The sequence below is a fragment of the Hyperolius riggenbachi genome, chromosome 5, assembly GCF_040937935.1.
Source record: "Hyperolius riggenbachi isolate aHypRig1 chromosome 5, aHypRig1.pri, whole genome shotgun sequence".
Taxonomy (NCBI): domain Eukaryota; kingdom Metazoa; phylum Chordata; class Amphibia; order Anura; family Hyperoliidae; genus Hyperolius; species Hyperolius riggenbachi.
In genome coordinates this window covers 33852337-33867614 of record NC_090650.1, presented here as the reverse complement: position 1 = coordinate 33867614, position 15278 = coordinate 33852337, and the positions used below count along the sequence as shown (strand labels likewise).

At 44.5% G+C, this 15278-nt stretch overlaps 1 protein-coding gene across 11 annotated transcripts in view; it reads right to left on the bottom strand.

Moving 5' to 3' along the window:
* Positions 1 to 15278, bottom strand: part of CDK14 (cyclin dependent kinase 14) — a 579759-nt gene that overhangs the window by 85337 nt on the left and 479144 nt on the right. For all 11 annotated transcript variants that reach the window (XM_068235460.1, XM_068235463.1, XM_068235466.1 and 8 more), the window contains one exon: positions 7796 to 7940. In XM_068235460.1, coding sequence (XP_068091561.1) covers positions 7825 to 7940 — 116 coding nt within the window. In that variant the 3' untranslated portion in view covers positions 7796 to 7824. The remainder of the gene's footprint in view (positions 1 to 7795; positions 7941 to 15278) is intronic.

Sequence of the window (15278 nt, the reverse complement as noted above, 5' to 3'; positions counted from 1 at the left end):
CTGATTTTGTAGAAGTCCCAATGATTCCGAATGATAGTCCAGCATTGTGCCAGGAATTCCTTTCTGTCAGCCTTATGTGGTAGCTGCCTAGACCCACAGACAGCGCCTCAAACTTTATATTAATCCATCGCCAGTACAGCTAGGCCTTGAAGTCTTCATTCCTCATAGCCATACAACACAAGCAAACCAAACAACCTCATAGCACAGATATCTCATCAGCTCAATTACACCACCAACTGCACCAGGGGAGTGCCCAGTTCAGCAGATCAGGTGTTTCTGACAATATTGTCAGATTTGACAGGATTAGCTGCATGCTTGTTTTTAGTGTTATACAGATACTACTGCAGCCAAATAGATCAGCAGGGCTGCCAGGCTACTGGTATTGTTTAAAAGGAAATATATATGGCCGCCTCCATATACAGGTCCTTCTCAAAAAATTTGCATATTGTGATGAAGTTCATTATTTTCTGTAATGTACTGAAAAACAGACTTTCATATATTTTAGATTCATTACACACAACTGACGTAGTTCAAGCCTTTTATTGTTTTAATATTGATGATTTTGGCATACAGCTCATGAAAACCCAAAATTCCTATCTCAAAAAATTATCATATCATGAAAAGGTTCTCTAAACGAGCTATTACCCTAATCATCTGAATCAACTAATTAACTCTAAACACTTGCAAAAGATTCCTGAGGCTTTTAAAAACTCCCAGCCTGGTTCATTTCTCAAAACTGCAGTTATGAGTAAGACTGCCGACCTGACTGCTGTCCAGAAGGCCATGATTGACACCCTCAAGCAAGAGGGCAAGACACTGAAAGAAATTTCTGAACGAATAGGCTGTTCCCAGAGTGTTGTATCAAGGCACCTTAGTGGGAAGTCTGTGGGAAGGAAAAAGTGTGGCAGAAAACGCAGCACAACGAGAAGAGGTGACCGGACCCTGAGGAAGATTGTGGAGAAGGACCGATTCCAGAACTTGGGGGACCTGCGGAAGCCGAGTCTGGAGTAGAAACATCCAGAGCCACCGTGTACAGGCGTGTGCAGGAAATGGGCTACAGGTGCCGCATTCCCCAGGTCAAGCCAATTTTGAACCAGAAACAGCGGCAGAAGTGCCTGACCTGGGCTACAGAGAAGCAACACTGGACTGTTTGCTCAGTGGTCCAAAGTACTTTTTTCGGATGAAAGCAACTTTTGCAGGTCATTCGGAAATCAAGGTGCCAGAGTCTGGAGGAAGACTGGGGAGAGGGAAATGCCAAAATGCCTGAAGTCCAGTGTCAAGTACCCACAGTCAGTGATGGTCTGGGGTTCCATGTCAGCTGCTGGTGTTGGTCCACTGTGTTTTATCAAGGGCAGGGTCAATGCAGCTAGCTATCAGGAGATTTTGGAGCACTTCATGCTTCCATCTGCTGAAAAGCTTTATGGAGATGAAGATTTCATTTTTCAGCACGACCTGGCACCTGCTCACAGTGCAAAAACCACTGGTAAATGGTTTACTGACCATGGTATCACTGTGCTCAATTGGCCTGCCAACTCTCCTGACCAGAGCCCCATAGAGAATCTGTGGGATATTGTGAAGAGAAAGTTGAGAGACGCAAGACCTAACACTGGATGAGCTTAAGGCCGCTATCGAAGCATCCTGGGCCTCCATAACACCTGAGCAGTGCCACAGGCTGATTGCCTCCATGCCACGCCGCATTGAAGCAGTCATTTCTGCAAAAGGATTCCCGACCAAGTATTGAGTGCATAACTGAACATAATTATTTCAAGGTTGACTTTTTTTTGTTTTAAAAACACTTTTCTTTTATTGGTCGGATGAAATATGCTAATTTTTTGAGATAGGAAATTTGGGTTTTCATGAGCTGTATGGCAAAATCATCAATATTAAAACAATAAAAGGCTTGAACTACTTCAGTTGTGTGTATTTGAATCTAAAATATATGAAAGTCTAATGTTTATCAGTACATTACAGAAAATAATGAACTTTATCACAATATGCTAATTTTTTGAGAAGGAACTGTACTCCTTGCTTCAGGTTCCCTTTAAAATCAAACATAAAGACCTAATTTTTATAGCCAACGCACACAGGCACCATAACATCTACTGCATTCCTCGTACCAGAGTCTGCTAGCAAGTTTGCTTTCATAGGAAAATATTCACATTCGATTGGGATGTAAATTAAACATGTATAAAAAAAATAAACATTAAAACAGAATTTGGAAGGCATTATCCGTGATCACCCGGCGATTGTGTAAAACAAATGCCATTTTGCATCACTTGTTACCCTGCAATGCCTCCGTGCAGTCGCTCACATCTGCTATGCAAGCGCAGCGATTTGCATTTCGTAATTTGCATGGTCTTCGGCCCCACTTCTCTGCGCGGTAATTGAAATCCATTTTATGCAAATGGCCTGCTTAATATTTCAGTCACATTGCTGTATTTAAATTCCACCCCCCTTTTTTGGTGAAAATCGCCAAAAGCAAATATTTAAATTATTTTTTATCAGTTCCATTTCGCCCCGAGGAGGTGAAATTTGTCTCGCCTATCAGCCAGTCATCAGAAAAAAATGGTAAATTCCTAAACCACTGTACAAATGAAAATTGGTCATGCTTTTGGTTAAAAAGTGAAGGATTTTAAAAATATATTGCATGAAGAGTGTGCAAGATAACAAAAGCCAATATGTGAAACGGCATAAATGATCGATTTTATAGTTTAGGGTAGTTTTGAATCAGGATGACTCCATAACATAAGGCTGCTTTTACAGTGGGACGTTACAGGCGCGTGTTAGAGCAGCTTGTAACGCAGCCCCACCGCACAGTAATGAAAAATCAATGGGCTGTTCACAGTGTCCACGTTGCGTTACATTGTAACGCTGCACATCCGTTGAGTGCTGCATGCTGTGCGTTATGCGCGGCTAAGCCGCGTTAGACTGTGCGCACATGCTCAGTAGTGTTGGGGAGGAGTGGGGAGCAGCCAGGCACATGGCTAATTATTATTCACTGCACGGTGTGACGTGCAGTGTTTACTTCCTGGAGCGGCCGCACTGTGCGGCGATTGGCGGGACCACGTGATGCCGCATGCGTCCAAGAGTACGCATCACGGACGCCAGAGTGAGCTGCACAACGCAGCTCTGCCACACGAGACCTTGGTTTCGAATCTTGGCTCTTCCTGTTCAGCAAGTCAGCACATATTAGGTGAGGAGACCTTGGACAAGACTCCCGAATACTGCTACTGCCTATACAGCACGTCCTAGTGGCTGCAGCTCTGAAGCCTGGAGTACGCCAGGAGAAAAGCACAATATAAATGTTCTGTGTCTTGTCTAATGCCTAAACTAGCAAAAGTGAATACAACCCCAAGGGAAGAATGTCAAAATCCTGCCCAATTAGACATTTTTTTTTTTTACTTCCCAGGGTCATGAGACTCGTTAAGTGTCACAAGGTCTCAGGTGTGAATGGGGAGCAGGTGTGTTAAATTTGGTGTTATCACTCTCATATTGGCCACTGGAAGTTCAACATGGCACCTTAAGGCAGGAAACTCTCTGTGGATCTTCAAAAAAAGATTTATTGCGCTACATAAAGATGGCCTAGGCTATACTCCACATCATATCTAGAGGCTGTCTTTTGCAAATAGATGTAAGAGTGCTGCAGAGGTTGAAGGTGTGTGTGTGTGTGTGTGTGTGTGTGTGTGTGTGTGTGTGTGTGTGTGTGTGTGTGTGTGTGTGTGTGTGTGTGTGTGCGCACACACGCGGACGTGTGAAATTGGTCTGCATGGCTGCCATCCCAAGAAGGAAGCCTCTTCCAAAGATGATGCACAAGAAAGCCCACAAACAGTTTGCCAAAGACAAGCAGGCTAAGGACATGGATTACTGGAACCATGTCCTGTGATCTGATGGGACCTACCAGTAGATACATTCATTTGGGTCAGATGGTGACAAACCTGTGCTGTCAGCTAGCTGAAGAGTACAAAGACAAGTGTGACTTGCCTACAGTAAAGCATGGTGGTGGGAGTATCATGGTTTGGAGCTGCATGAGGGAGTTACAGATCATTGAAGGAAACATGAATGCCAACGCACTGTGACATAATGAAACAGAGCATGATCCCCACCCTTCAGAAACTGGGATGCAGGGCAGTATTCCAACATGATAATGACCCCAAACACACCTTCAAAATGGTGTGCCTGTAAAGGTGCTGGACTGGCCAAGCGGTGCTTTAGACCTAAACCCTATTGAGCATCTGTGGGGCATCCTCAAATGGAAGATGGAAACCACAAGGTCTCTAACATCCACCAGCTTCATCATGGAGGAGTGGAAAAGGATTCCACTGGCAACCTGTGAAGCTCTAATGAACTCCAGAACTCCATACCCAAGAGAGATATGGCAGTGCTGGAAAATAATGGTGGGCAGACAAAATATTGGCACTTTGGGCAGAATTTTGAAATTTTCCACTTGGGGTATATACACTTTTGTAGACATTTATGGCCACGTGTTGAGTAACTTTTGTGGGACAAAAAATGTACACTGTTATACAAGCATCCCATGAGAAGATACAATAAAATATTTATAAAAATGTGAGAGGTCTGTACTCACTTTTGTGAGACACTAAGTTTATAATAGTTATGGTCATAAAAAGCTAATGGTAGAAGAGGGGGAGGGGGGGTTACACAAGCGGGGATTATACCAGTATATATTTATTCCTTACATTTGTCACAGGCATTTAGATAAAAATAACCTCAGGCAATTACTGAATTAAGACAGGGCAGCACGGTGGCGTAGTGGTAAGCGCTCGCAGTGCAGGGTCCCCGGTTCGAATCTCAGCTAGGTCAACATCTGCAAGGAGTTTGTATGTTCTCCCCGTGTCTGCGTGGGTTTCGCCTGGACACCCCGAGTTTCCTCCCACATCCCAAAAACATACAGATAACTTGATTGGCTTCCCTCAAATTGGACCTAGACTATGATACACACACTACACGATACATACATAGACATATGACTATGGTAGGGAGTAGATTGTGAGCCTCTCTGAGGGACAGTGAGCGACAAGACAATATACTCTATAGCAGGGGTGCCCACACTTTTTCAACTCGCAAACTACTTTTAAAGTTATCGAGCCCCAGAGATCTACCAACATTTAAAATTCTAAACTTTGCATATCTTCCCCCCCACCCCCATCATGATTGGGCAAAGGCAGATTTCTTCCCCCTACTACCACATTAGCAAGAGGACTTTCCTGCCCTCAGTATAGGTAGCTAGGCATAGGTGCCCCCAATACAGGCTGGTCAGGCATGGGTGCCCCCAGTATAGGTTAGCCAAGCATGGATGCCCCAGTATAGGTAGCCAGGCATATGTGGTCAGTACAGGTAGCAAGGCATATGTGGCCAGTACAGGTAGGCAGGGATATTTGGACAGTGTAGGTAGCCAGAGATATTTGGCCAGTGTCGGTAGCCAGGGATATGTGGCCAGTGTAGGTAGCCAGGGATATGTGGCTAGTACAGGTAGCCAGGCATGTGGCCAGTGTAGGTAGCCAGGGATATGTGGCCAGCGTAGGTAGCCAGGGATATGTGGCCAGTGTAGGTAGCCAGAGATATTTGGCCAGTGTAGGTAGCCAGGGATATGTGGCCAGTGTAGGTAGCCAGGGATATGTGGCCAGCGTAGGTAGCCAGGGATATGTGGCCAGCGTAGGTAGCCAGGGATATGTGGCCAGCGTAGGTAGCCAGGGATATGTGGCCAGTGTAGGTAGCCAGGGATATGTGGCCAGTGTAGGTAGCCAGGGATATTTTGCCAGTGTAGGTAGCCAGGGATATGTGGCCAGTGTAGGTAGCCAGGGATATGTGGTCAGTGTAGGAAGCCAGGGATATGTGGCCAGTGTAGGTAGCCAGGGATATTTTGCCAGTGTAGGTAGCCAGGGATATGTGGCCAGTGTAGGTAGCCAGGGATATGTGGTCAGTGTAGGAAGCCAGGGATATGTGGCCAGTGTAGGTAGCCAGGGATATGTGGCCAGTGTAGGTAGCCAGGGAAATGTGGGCAGTGTGGGTAGCCAGGGATATGTGGCCAGTGTAGGTAGCCAGGGATATGTGGCCAGTGTAGGTAGCCAGGGATATGTGGCCAGTGTAGGTAGCCAGGGATATGTGGCCAGTGTAGGTAGCCAGGGATATGTGGCCAGTGTAGGTAGCCAGGGATATGTGGCCAGCGTAGGTAGCCAGGGATATGTGGCCAGCGTAGGTAGCCAGGGATATGTGGCCAGCGTAGGTAGCCAGGGATACGTGGCCAGCGTAGGTAGCCAGGGATATGTGGCCAGTGTAGGTAGCCAGGGATATGTGGCCAGTGTAGGTAGCACCACAGTATAAGATTACTGCTACAGCAGCGGCCAGTGTTGGAACTCTGCACCGTATCCACTAGCTTCCTCCAAATTCGGGTTTCCTAATTTGGAAATCCAGATTACTCTGCACACCGCTGTTCAGTACCAAAGCTGGTGAAGAGTATCATAGGGAGGTCACTTGTGCCACGTTTTACGGGACTCCAATGCTTCCTCCTTCCAGCTTGAAGTCCTGTGTGGACCGCAACACTGTGACCCTCCCTACTAGTGGAGGTGCTGAATTAAGAAACCTGCATTCTAACGCTACTGGTAAGTGCCAAAAACAGAGATTTTGCAGTTGACAGCAATTTAAAACTCAATATCCATTGGAGTTACTGTATGCCTATGTATGCAATCCTGGAAGCAAATACGGTATACACTCGAGTAGAAGTCTAGAAATGTAGGTCTGTAACACTTCATAAAAGTATAGGGTTTTCGACTTATACAAGAGTCACATGCAACACTGAGCACACTGAGTAATGTGTGTACTAATAGTGACCTTCCCATTTGCAGCAGTTTACCCAGTGGTAAGTGATACTTTGGGGAAAGGAAATGCCAAGAAAACACAGGCGTGAAAGTCCTGGCTACAAGGTTCAACAAAGAAAGGGGTGGGGGGTGAAGGAGAAATACTGGGCTGCAGGAAGAGGGGGGGATAATTGCTGCACTTGGGGGCCTGGAGGAGTTATTGGCTGCAGTTTAGGACCAGGAGGGGTCAATGGCTGCAATACTGTATGCAGTGCAGTCATTAACCCCTTCTGAGCCCCAAGTGCAGCCATTAACTTTGTTGGGTAGACTTATACTTGAGTCAATAAAAAATTCCAGCTTAAGAGGAACACTGGCCTTCCAAAAAATGACTTGTACTGCCTAGATACAGAATACTGCTGCCAGACTGTTAACCAACCAACCCCATCACTGGCACATAACGCCAGTCCTGCACTCCCTTCACTGGCTACCTACAGAATGGAGGGTCCTATTCAAGATCGGTCTACTGACATTTAAATCACTAAATAATCTGGGCCCTGGATACATGAAATGTTACAGCTGCGTAGCAATCCCTGCAATCTCACATCCACAGGTTCTAATAATCTAGTCATACCTAGAGTCCACCTGGAAACATTTAGTTCCATAGCCTTCTGTCATGCTGCTCCTTACTTTTGGAACTCCCTACCTCAGTAGATCAGGACAGCTCCATCCCTGGACATGTTTAAATCCAGACTGAAAACCCACCTGTTCAGTTTGGCATTTGCAGAAATATACTGTAACTATTGTTGTGTGAATACTTCATGCTACTACCAACTACTGAATCTGAGACAAGTGCTTAGAGTCCTATGGGAGAAAAACGCTATAGAAATGTTATTGTATTGTATAATATTGGAGTCGACTTATACATGAGGTCTACTTGTATATAAGGTAATCAGGAAAGGAAGCTTGCCGCATGCACCTACCTGAATTCCACACGCATGGCAACATATCCTCAGTGTTTGCTGTTGGAGAGACTTTTGCTGAAACTATTATTCTTCCCGAACACCCGCATGCCCTCTCCAACCTCTGGCTGTAGCTTCACATTCGGTACGGTAAAAATGGAAGACACTGCAGAGCAGAGAGACAGAAGACAGACGTCAGACAGGCTCCTAACCCATTGTGACACATCCAGTATAGACATGGTGACAGTTTCATGATGTAGTGTGAAATTATACCATAGATCAGGTTCTGGCTGATTTAATCAATTAACAGCTTCAATAGAGTTATCTCATTTGAGATAAGTGCTCTGCTTTTGACCACAGCGTACAGAACTCGTGCTGTAAATTTTTGGAATGCTTTGATGTCTCTCTGCTAGAGGATATAGAAATTGAAAGCAGGAGTTCTGTTATTGTCTCACACTGCCCCCTAGTGACAAGTAGCCATAAATACACATTACAGCTGTACTAATTGGAAGCAAGGAATGTAACAAATAAATAAATAAAAAAATTGATAAAATAAATTGGCCTGGAGCACTTGCAAGCCTCTAAATTGGCTGCTAAAGGGTTAAAGGCTGTCCATCAAATGTGCAGATGAAATCCATAATAGGCAAAACTCCATTCCTCGGAACAGGGCCTATTCACAAAAGTTCAGTAGAGTTGCTGGTTACAGGAGCGCATGACAATTTCACTATTATTTAAGCTGACAAGGTAGCGCACACTGCGCAATTAGCATTGCCTCGGTAATGCAAGGATTGTTAGACTAACGCATGTAATGCAAGTCAATTTCAGAGAGGTCTTATCAACTGCCTGGGTTTGTTGCTCAGGAAGAGGTAATACTGGATGGGAGATGACATTAATGACCTCATCAGTGTGCTGCACCTCATCCAACTTCAATCAGCAGCATGCTTTTGCTTACAGTTCAGTTGAGAAATTGTAGGTTTTGTCTGCCAAGCAAGAAACTTATCTGAATCACAGGACTGGCTGGATGAAATGCACGTTGGGACATGGTCACATTGCTCTGGTCCATAAGGGTTAAAACCCCTCAGTGTTACTAGTTAAAGGATACCTGAGGTGACATGTGACATGATGAGATACAGGGCTGTGGAGTCGGTCCAAAAATCCACCGACTCCGACTCCTCAGTTTAGGATTCCACCGACTCCGACTCCACGACTCCGACTCCTCTAATTTGCATATTACAATTTTGTTGATTAAAAGTATGTAACATGAAATTCGTCTCTTAACTGCCAATGCTTAGGAATTTTACAAGACAACTGAAGTGAGAAGGATATGTAGACTACTATATTTATTCCCTTTAGACTAAAACTAGTCCTTGGTAAGAGTACTTGTAAAAGGTACAAACCGGAACAAAGAACATCTATCAGGCCCTAGGCAATGTAAGTGTGGGTACATGTAAGAATGATGTGCAGGTATTCTGCAGGGGAATGAGGAGATTGTAAACAGACAACACCTCTGTGTTCAATGTGCACAGCATTCTCAGTAGATTCCCTGCAGCTCTGTGGGGAGTGCATATGTAGAGTATAGTACTACTGTGTAACAAAGTAAACCTGAGACAGATGAAATTAAAGTTTTATCCATAACTGGGGCTTCCTCCAGCCGCCTTCAGGATAATCAGTCCCTCGTTGTCCTCCTCCACCACCTGGATCTTCTGCTATGAGTCCAGGTACTTGAGCCAGTCAAGCGTAGTGCACATGCACACACTCCGCCGCCAGGAGCATACTACACCTGTGCAGCACTATTGCGCAGGTGCAGAATGTTCCTGGCTGTTGGAGCGGCATGCGGCCGGACAGCGCTGACTGGCTGAATTACCAGGACTCATAGCAGAAGATCCGGGTGGTGGAAGACAGTGAGGGACTGATTAGCCTGAAGGGGGCTTTTCACCCGTCTCAGTTTCCCTTTAATTTGTAGTCACCAAACCAAATTTTAATAACATATCAAATTATTTGATTTCATCAGCAAAGGGAGTGCATACATTTGCATAAATCAGCATCAATGCAGAATTATTTCCATCTCGTTGACCATCTCTATTAGTGACATGGCTAACCATCAGGCTTTATACTTACAGCATAGATGTTATTTAGTGTATATGTTACGGCCAGAACCCGAAGTTTGGCCAGAACTAGAAGTGGCCGGCCACTTCGGGTTCTGGCCGGCCAATGCGCGAACTGGCCGCTGCGCTGCGGCCAATGTGAGAAATGAAACAATTCCTGTAAGGTTTAATGTGATGTTGTGGCCGCAGCGCAGCAGGGCAAAATGTATCACACATCTTTACTTTATTCAATGGCATTAAGCCGCCCGGCTTTTTCCTCTGCCTCTCTCTCCTCCCCCCCCCCCCCCCCGCCTCTCTCTCCCCCCTTCTCTTATGGGCACAGCCGGGCGGGGACACGCGTGTCCAGGAGAGTCGTTCCTCGCGGCAGGAGAGCAGAGCGGGGAGGCTGCAGACATTGCTTCTGCCAGCACCCGCTCTGCAAGAACGGCAGGATTCCCCTGCCGCGACGAACGACTCCGGAGGGACACGCGTGTCCCCGCCCGGCTGTGCCCATAAAGAGAAGGAGAGAGAGAGGCGGGGGGGGGGGGGGGGGGGAGAGGAGAGAGAGGCAGAGGAAAAAGCCGGGCGGCTTAATGCCATTGAATAAAGTAAAGATGTGTGATACATTTTGCCCCGCTGCGCTGCGGCCACAACATCACATTAAACCTTACAGGAATTGTTTCATTTCTCACATTGGCCGCAGCGCAGCGGCCAGTTCGCGCATTGGCCGGCCAGAAACCGAAGTGGCCGGCCACTTCTAGTTCTGGCCAAACTTCGGGTTCTGGCCGTAACATATATAAGAGATTCCAGTGTACACATCATATATACAGTCACAATCAGATATGTATATCTGACTTTAAAAATACGGGGACTGCTTTATTGAAGCAGCACAAGTAACTAATTTTGATTGGTTTATTTCATTTTTGTAGACTAAGCACAGCTATTACTGTATATATACTGTATATATACATTATTTTTAATGACTATTATCTGAGAAATAGAACATTTTATCATATTTTCTATTTTAATTACAGTTACAAATTCATTAGGAGTCGGAGTATTTTTTCCCGACTCCGACTCCAGGCACCCAAAATTGCCCGACTCCACGACTCCGACTCCAACTCCACAGCCCTGATGAGATAGACATGGGTATGTACAGTATGTGCACACAAATACCTATGCGGTGTTCCTTTTTTTCTTTATCTGCCTGAAAGAGTTAAATATCAGGTATGTAAGTGGCTGACTCAGTCCTGACTCAGACAGGAAGTGACTACAGTGTGACCCTCACTGATAAGTAATTCCAACTCTAAAACACTTTCCTAGCAGAAAATGGCTTCTGAGAGCAGGAAAGAGATAAATGGGGTCAATAGTTCATAGATTTTAGCTCTGTCATACTTCAATGAATGTGTCATAGAGCAAAAACAATAAAACAGTTAAAACATAAAAAGTAGATTTAATCATAAAATAAAACTGTGGAATATCGTAAAAAGTCATTTTAGGAGAAGGAAGATAGATACAATCATTTATTTCATTAGTTTATTTTTGCCTTGGGTGTCCTTTAAAGGACAACTTTTGGAAAGAAAAACAAAATCCCTGAGAATATCCCACGAGGAAATGTAAGAGTGTAAAACGTAAGACAAATGGATACTTTACATGCAGGTGTGCACATCTATTTTACATTTTGCAGTTTTTTATAATAGTGGTCCTACCCATAATTTTGTTCTTAGCACTTTTAGCACATAAACAATGGATGGAGTTGCTTCTCTGCTGTCACCTGCACGCCATACAAACTGTCCTTCACCCAGTCTTCATTGGACAGTGCCCAGCCTTCCACTACAGCCCCTGCGCTAAATGGATTGTTAAAAAGGAACCCGAGGTGAGAGACATATGGAGGCTGACATTTATTTCCTTTTAACTACCTTAAAGAAAACCTGAACTGAAAGTTAAAAGTCAAAATAAGCATACACAAGTCATACTTACCTTCCATGTAGTCTACTCCTCAGTGTCTTTCTCCTGTCCTGCGCCCTGTTTGTTTACTGTGATCAAGGGAATTTTCCGTCCTCCATTTTGAAAATGGCCATTACCCCATAACATCTTTCTGGTCAGCACACAGTTAAACTGTAACAACGCCCACTTGAGCCATAGGGAAACATGGACATTACCTGGTACATCAGTTTTCCTCTCAGCTATAACTGACAGCAACTGATATATAACTGACATATTTCAGTTCTGACAAAATGTTGTCAGAACTGGAAGGGATTATTGTCAGAAGAAAATGGTGAGCTTCTGAGAGGAACTGATGGCAAGGTAACTATGTATACTATATATGTTCATTTGAAGTTACCTCATGTGTTTATTTTAAATATTTTTACTCAGTACAGGTTCTCTTTAAAGAGGAACTCCAGTGAAAATAATGTAATAAAAAAAGTGCTTCATTTTTACAATAATTATGTATAAATGATTTAGTCAGTGTTTGCCCATTGTAAAATATTTTAAATCCTTGATTTATATTCTGACATTACATGGTGAAATTTTTACTGTTGGCAGGTGATGTAGCTGCTGCTTGCTGTTTTGGCAGTTGGAAACCGCTGTAAACAGCTATTTCCCACAATGCAGCAAGGTTCAAAGACAGCAAACTGGCAGAAGTACCTCGGTACTCTGAGCTTCTTGTGGGAAGGGTTTCACCACAATATCAGTCATAGAGCGCCCCCTGATGGTCTGATTGTGAAAAGGAATAGTTTTCTCATGTAAAAGGGGGTATCAGCTACTGATTGGGATAAAGTTCAATTCTTGGTCGGAGTTTCTCTTTAAGACCGCTCCACGCCCATGGGCGTGGCCGCAGCAACAGCCCTAGGACCGCCTAACGCCGATTGGCGTCAAGTCCTGGGGCTGCAGTTTGCAGGAGATTGTGCGCAGGATGCGTGCGCATCTCCTGCTCAGGGGCTGATCACCCTGATTGGCTAGCGGGGGAAGGGAGGGAGCAGGGGAATGAAAATTTTAAAAAAGCTGATTTTATTCAAAAATAAATAAAATAAATATTTATAAAAATAATAAACAATTGTGGAGTGATCAGACCCCCCCCCCCCAACAGAGAGCTCTGTTGGTGGTGGTGGTGGTGGGGGTGGAATCTCTTGTGTGCTGTGCTGCATGGCCCTGCAGCTTAGCCTTAAAGCTGCAGTGGCCAATTAATAAAAAAACAGCCTGGTCTTTAGGGGGGTTTAGCACTGTGGTCCTGAAGTGGTTAAACCATGCACATTGCCTGGCTGTACTGCTGAGCCTTTGCCTCTAATGCTTTGAGTCATGAACCCTAAAAAAGCTTGAAGATCAGATGTTTCTCACAAAAATCTGACAAGATTAGCTGCATGCTTGTTTCAGGTGTGTGATTCAGATACTACTGGCCCGACAGATGAGCAGGAAAGCTGGCCTACTGTTAGGCCTCGTTCACACCACACGCGCTGCCGTGCGCATTGCAGCAGCGCATATGGTGTGAGATCAGCAAGAACATCAAAAGTGCGCAGAGGGCACTGCACAGCAGTGCGGTGCGCTATCACACTGCTGCACACATTTTTCCCAAAGCGCATTGCTGATCCCATTCTCTGTAATTAATGGGATCAGCAGCACAACACTCGGCAACGCAGATGGCGTGTGATCGAGTGTGCTTGCATCCCCAATGCATGGCCATAAGCGCTGCCTAATGTGAACGAGGCCTTATTGTTTAAAAGGAGATAAATATGGCAGCCTCCATATTGCTCGCACCCTGGGTTCTTTTTAACTTCTTCATCTCCACTAGTGTCGTTCTCTCTTATTTCAAGCATAAAGTCATAACTCCTATTTTGGACAAACCCAACTATTAACTCTGTAATCACCATCACATTTTTCTTCTCCCTTTTGCATCCAAATTGCTTGAAAGTCTAGTTTATACAAATCGGGTGTTGTAAACACCTTCCCTCTCAGGGGTTATAGGTCCACCTGTCTGTAACAACCTTTAAAGAGGAACTCCGGTGAAAATAATGTCATAAAAAAAAGTGCTTCATTTTTACAATAATTATGTATAAATGATTTAGTCAGTGTTTGCCCATTGTAAACTTTTAAAGCCCTGATTTACATTCCGACATTTATTACATGGTGCCATTTTTACTGTTGGCAGGTGATGTAGCTGCTGCATGCTTTTTTGGCAGTTGAAAACAGCTGTAAACAGCTATTTCCTACAATGCAGCAAGGCTCACAGACAGGAAACTGCCAAGAGTACGTACTCAGAATTTCTTTGTGGAAGGGGTTTCACCACAATATCAACCATACAGCGACCCCTGATGGTCTGTTTGTGAAAAGGAATATATTTCTCATGTAAAAGGGGGTATCAGCTACTGATTGGGATAAAGTTCAATTCTTGGTCGGAGTTTCTCTTTAAACCAATGAGGATTTGCTGAGTTAACTGTAGACAATATATTGGTAGGTGAACAGAGGCGCCAGAAGGATAAAAGTACATACAATTTTAAAAAAAATTGCTGGGAGGAAGTGGTGGACTCGCCTCTGTTAAAGCAGACACCAAGGACTGTAAATGTATAGATATACACATTTATTGAAAATACCCCAAAGATGCAACGCGTTTTGCGGGCACAGCCCACTTCTTCAGGCAATAAGCAGGGGATAAACAACAGCAATTATGGCGCCTCTGTTCACCTACCAATATATTTGAGTCCACCCCAGGTGGAGGGGTGATCTACCCCCTTTCTTCCTATCTACAGAGAGCGACTTCTTAATCCTGAGTGAGGACAGGTCTAATCTCCTCACCTGCCTAATGAGTGGTCACCTAGGTGGTAACCCGTGTTTGTGAGTATTACCATCTCACTGTTTCATTTATCTAATCAATATTGACATACTACCATATTGGGCTCTCGATTTCTCTTCAACTTAACTGTAGACAATAGTCGTGTGCAGTCTGTTGGTTGATGGTGGGGTTACTATATCTGTGTTATTATTTTGTGCACTACTTTTCTCCTGACGACACCCCGTTTGAGGGGTGAAACAATTGTTGAGCAAGCACTATATATATGTATATACACTTTTACACCACTGTTCCTTATTCCCCAGTAAACCTTCTATGAAGGCGTGATACCTACAATCCTTAACCCCTATGGGGTCTCTACTTGGCAACCTCACTAATTAGCCCTTTGGACGAGAAACAGTTATGCCTTTGACCACTTGGGTATATCTCATCTGAGGGTTTAGCCAACAAGCATTAGATGCATATAGGCATCTATTGTATGATTATTTGATTGGTTTAGCCATGTAAACACAGTCTAAGTGAATATATTTGGTGAGATAGCTACACCTCACTGGCACTGCACCAGTGAGGGGGATCAGCAAAGACCCTCACCAGCACTGTTTATATAGATCACCTATACAGACTGCACACGACT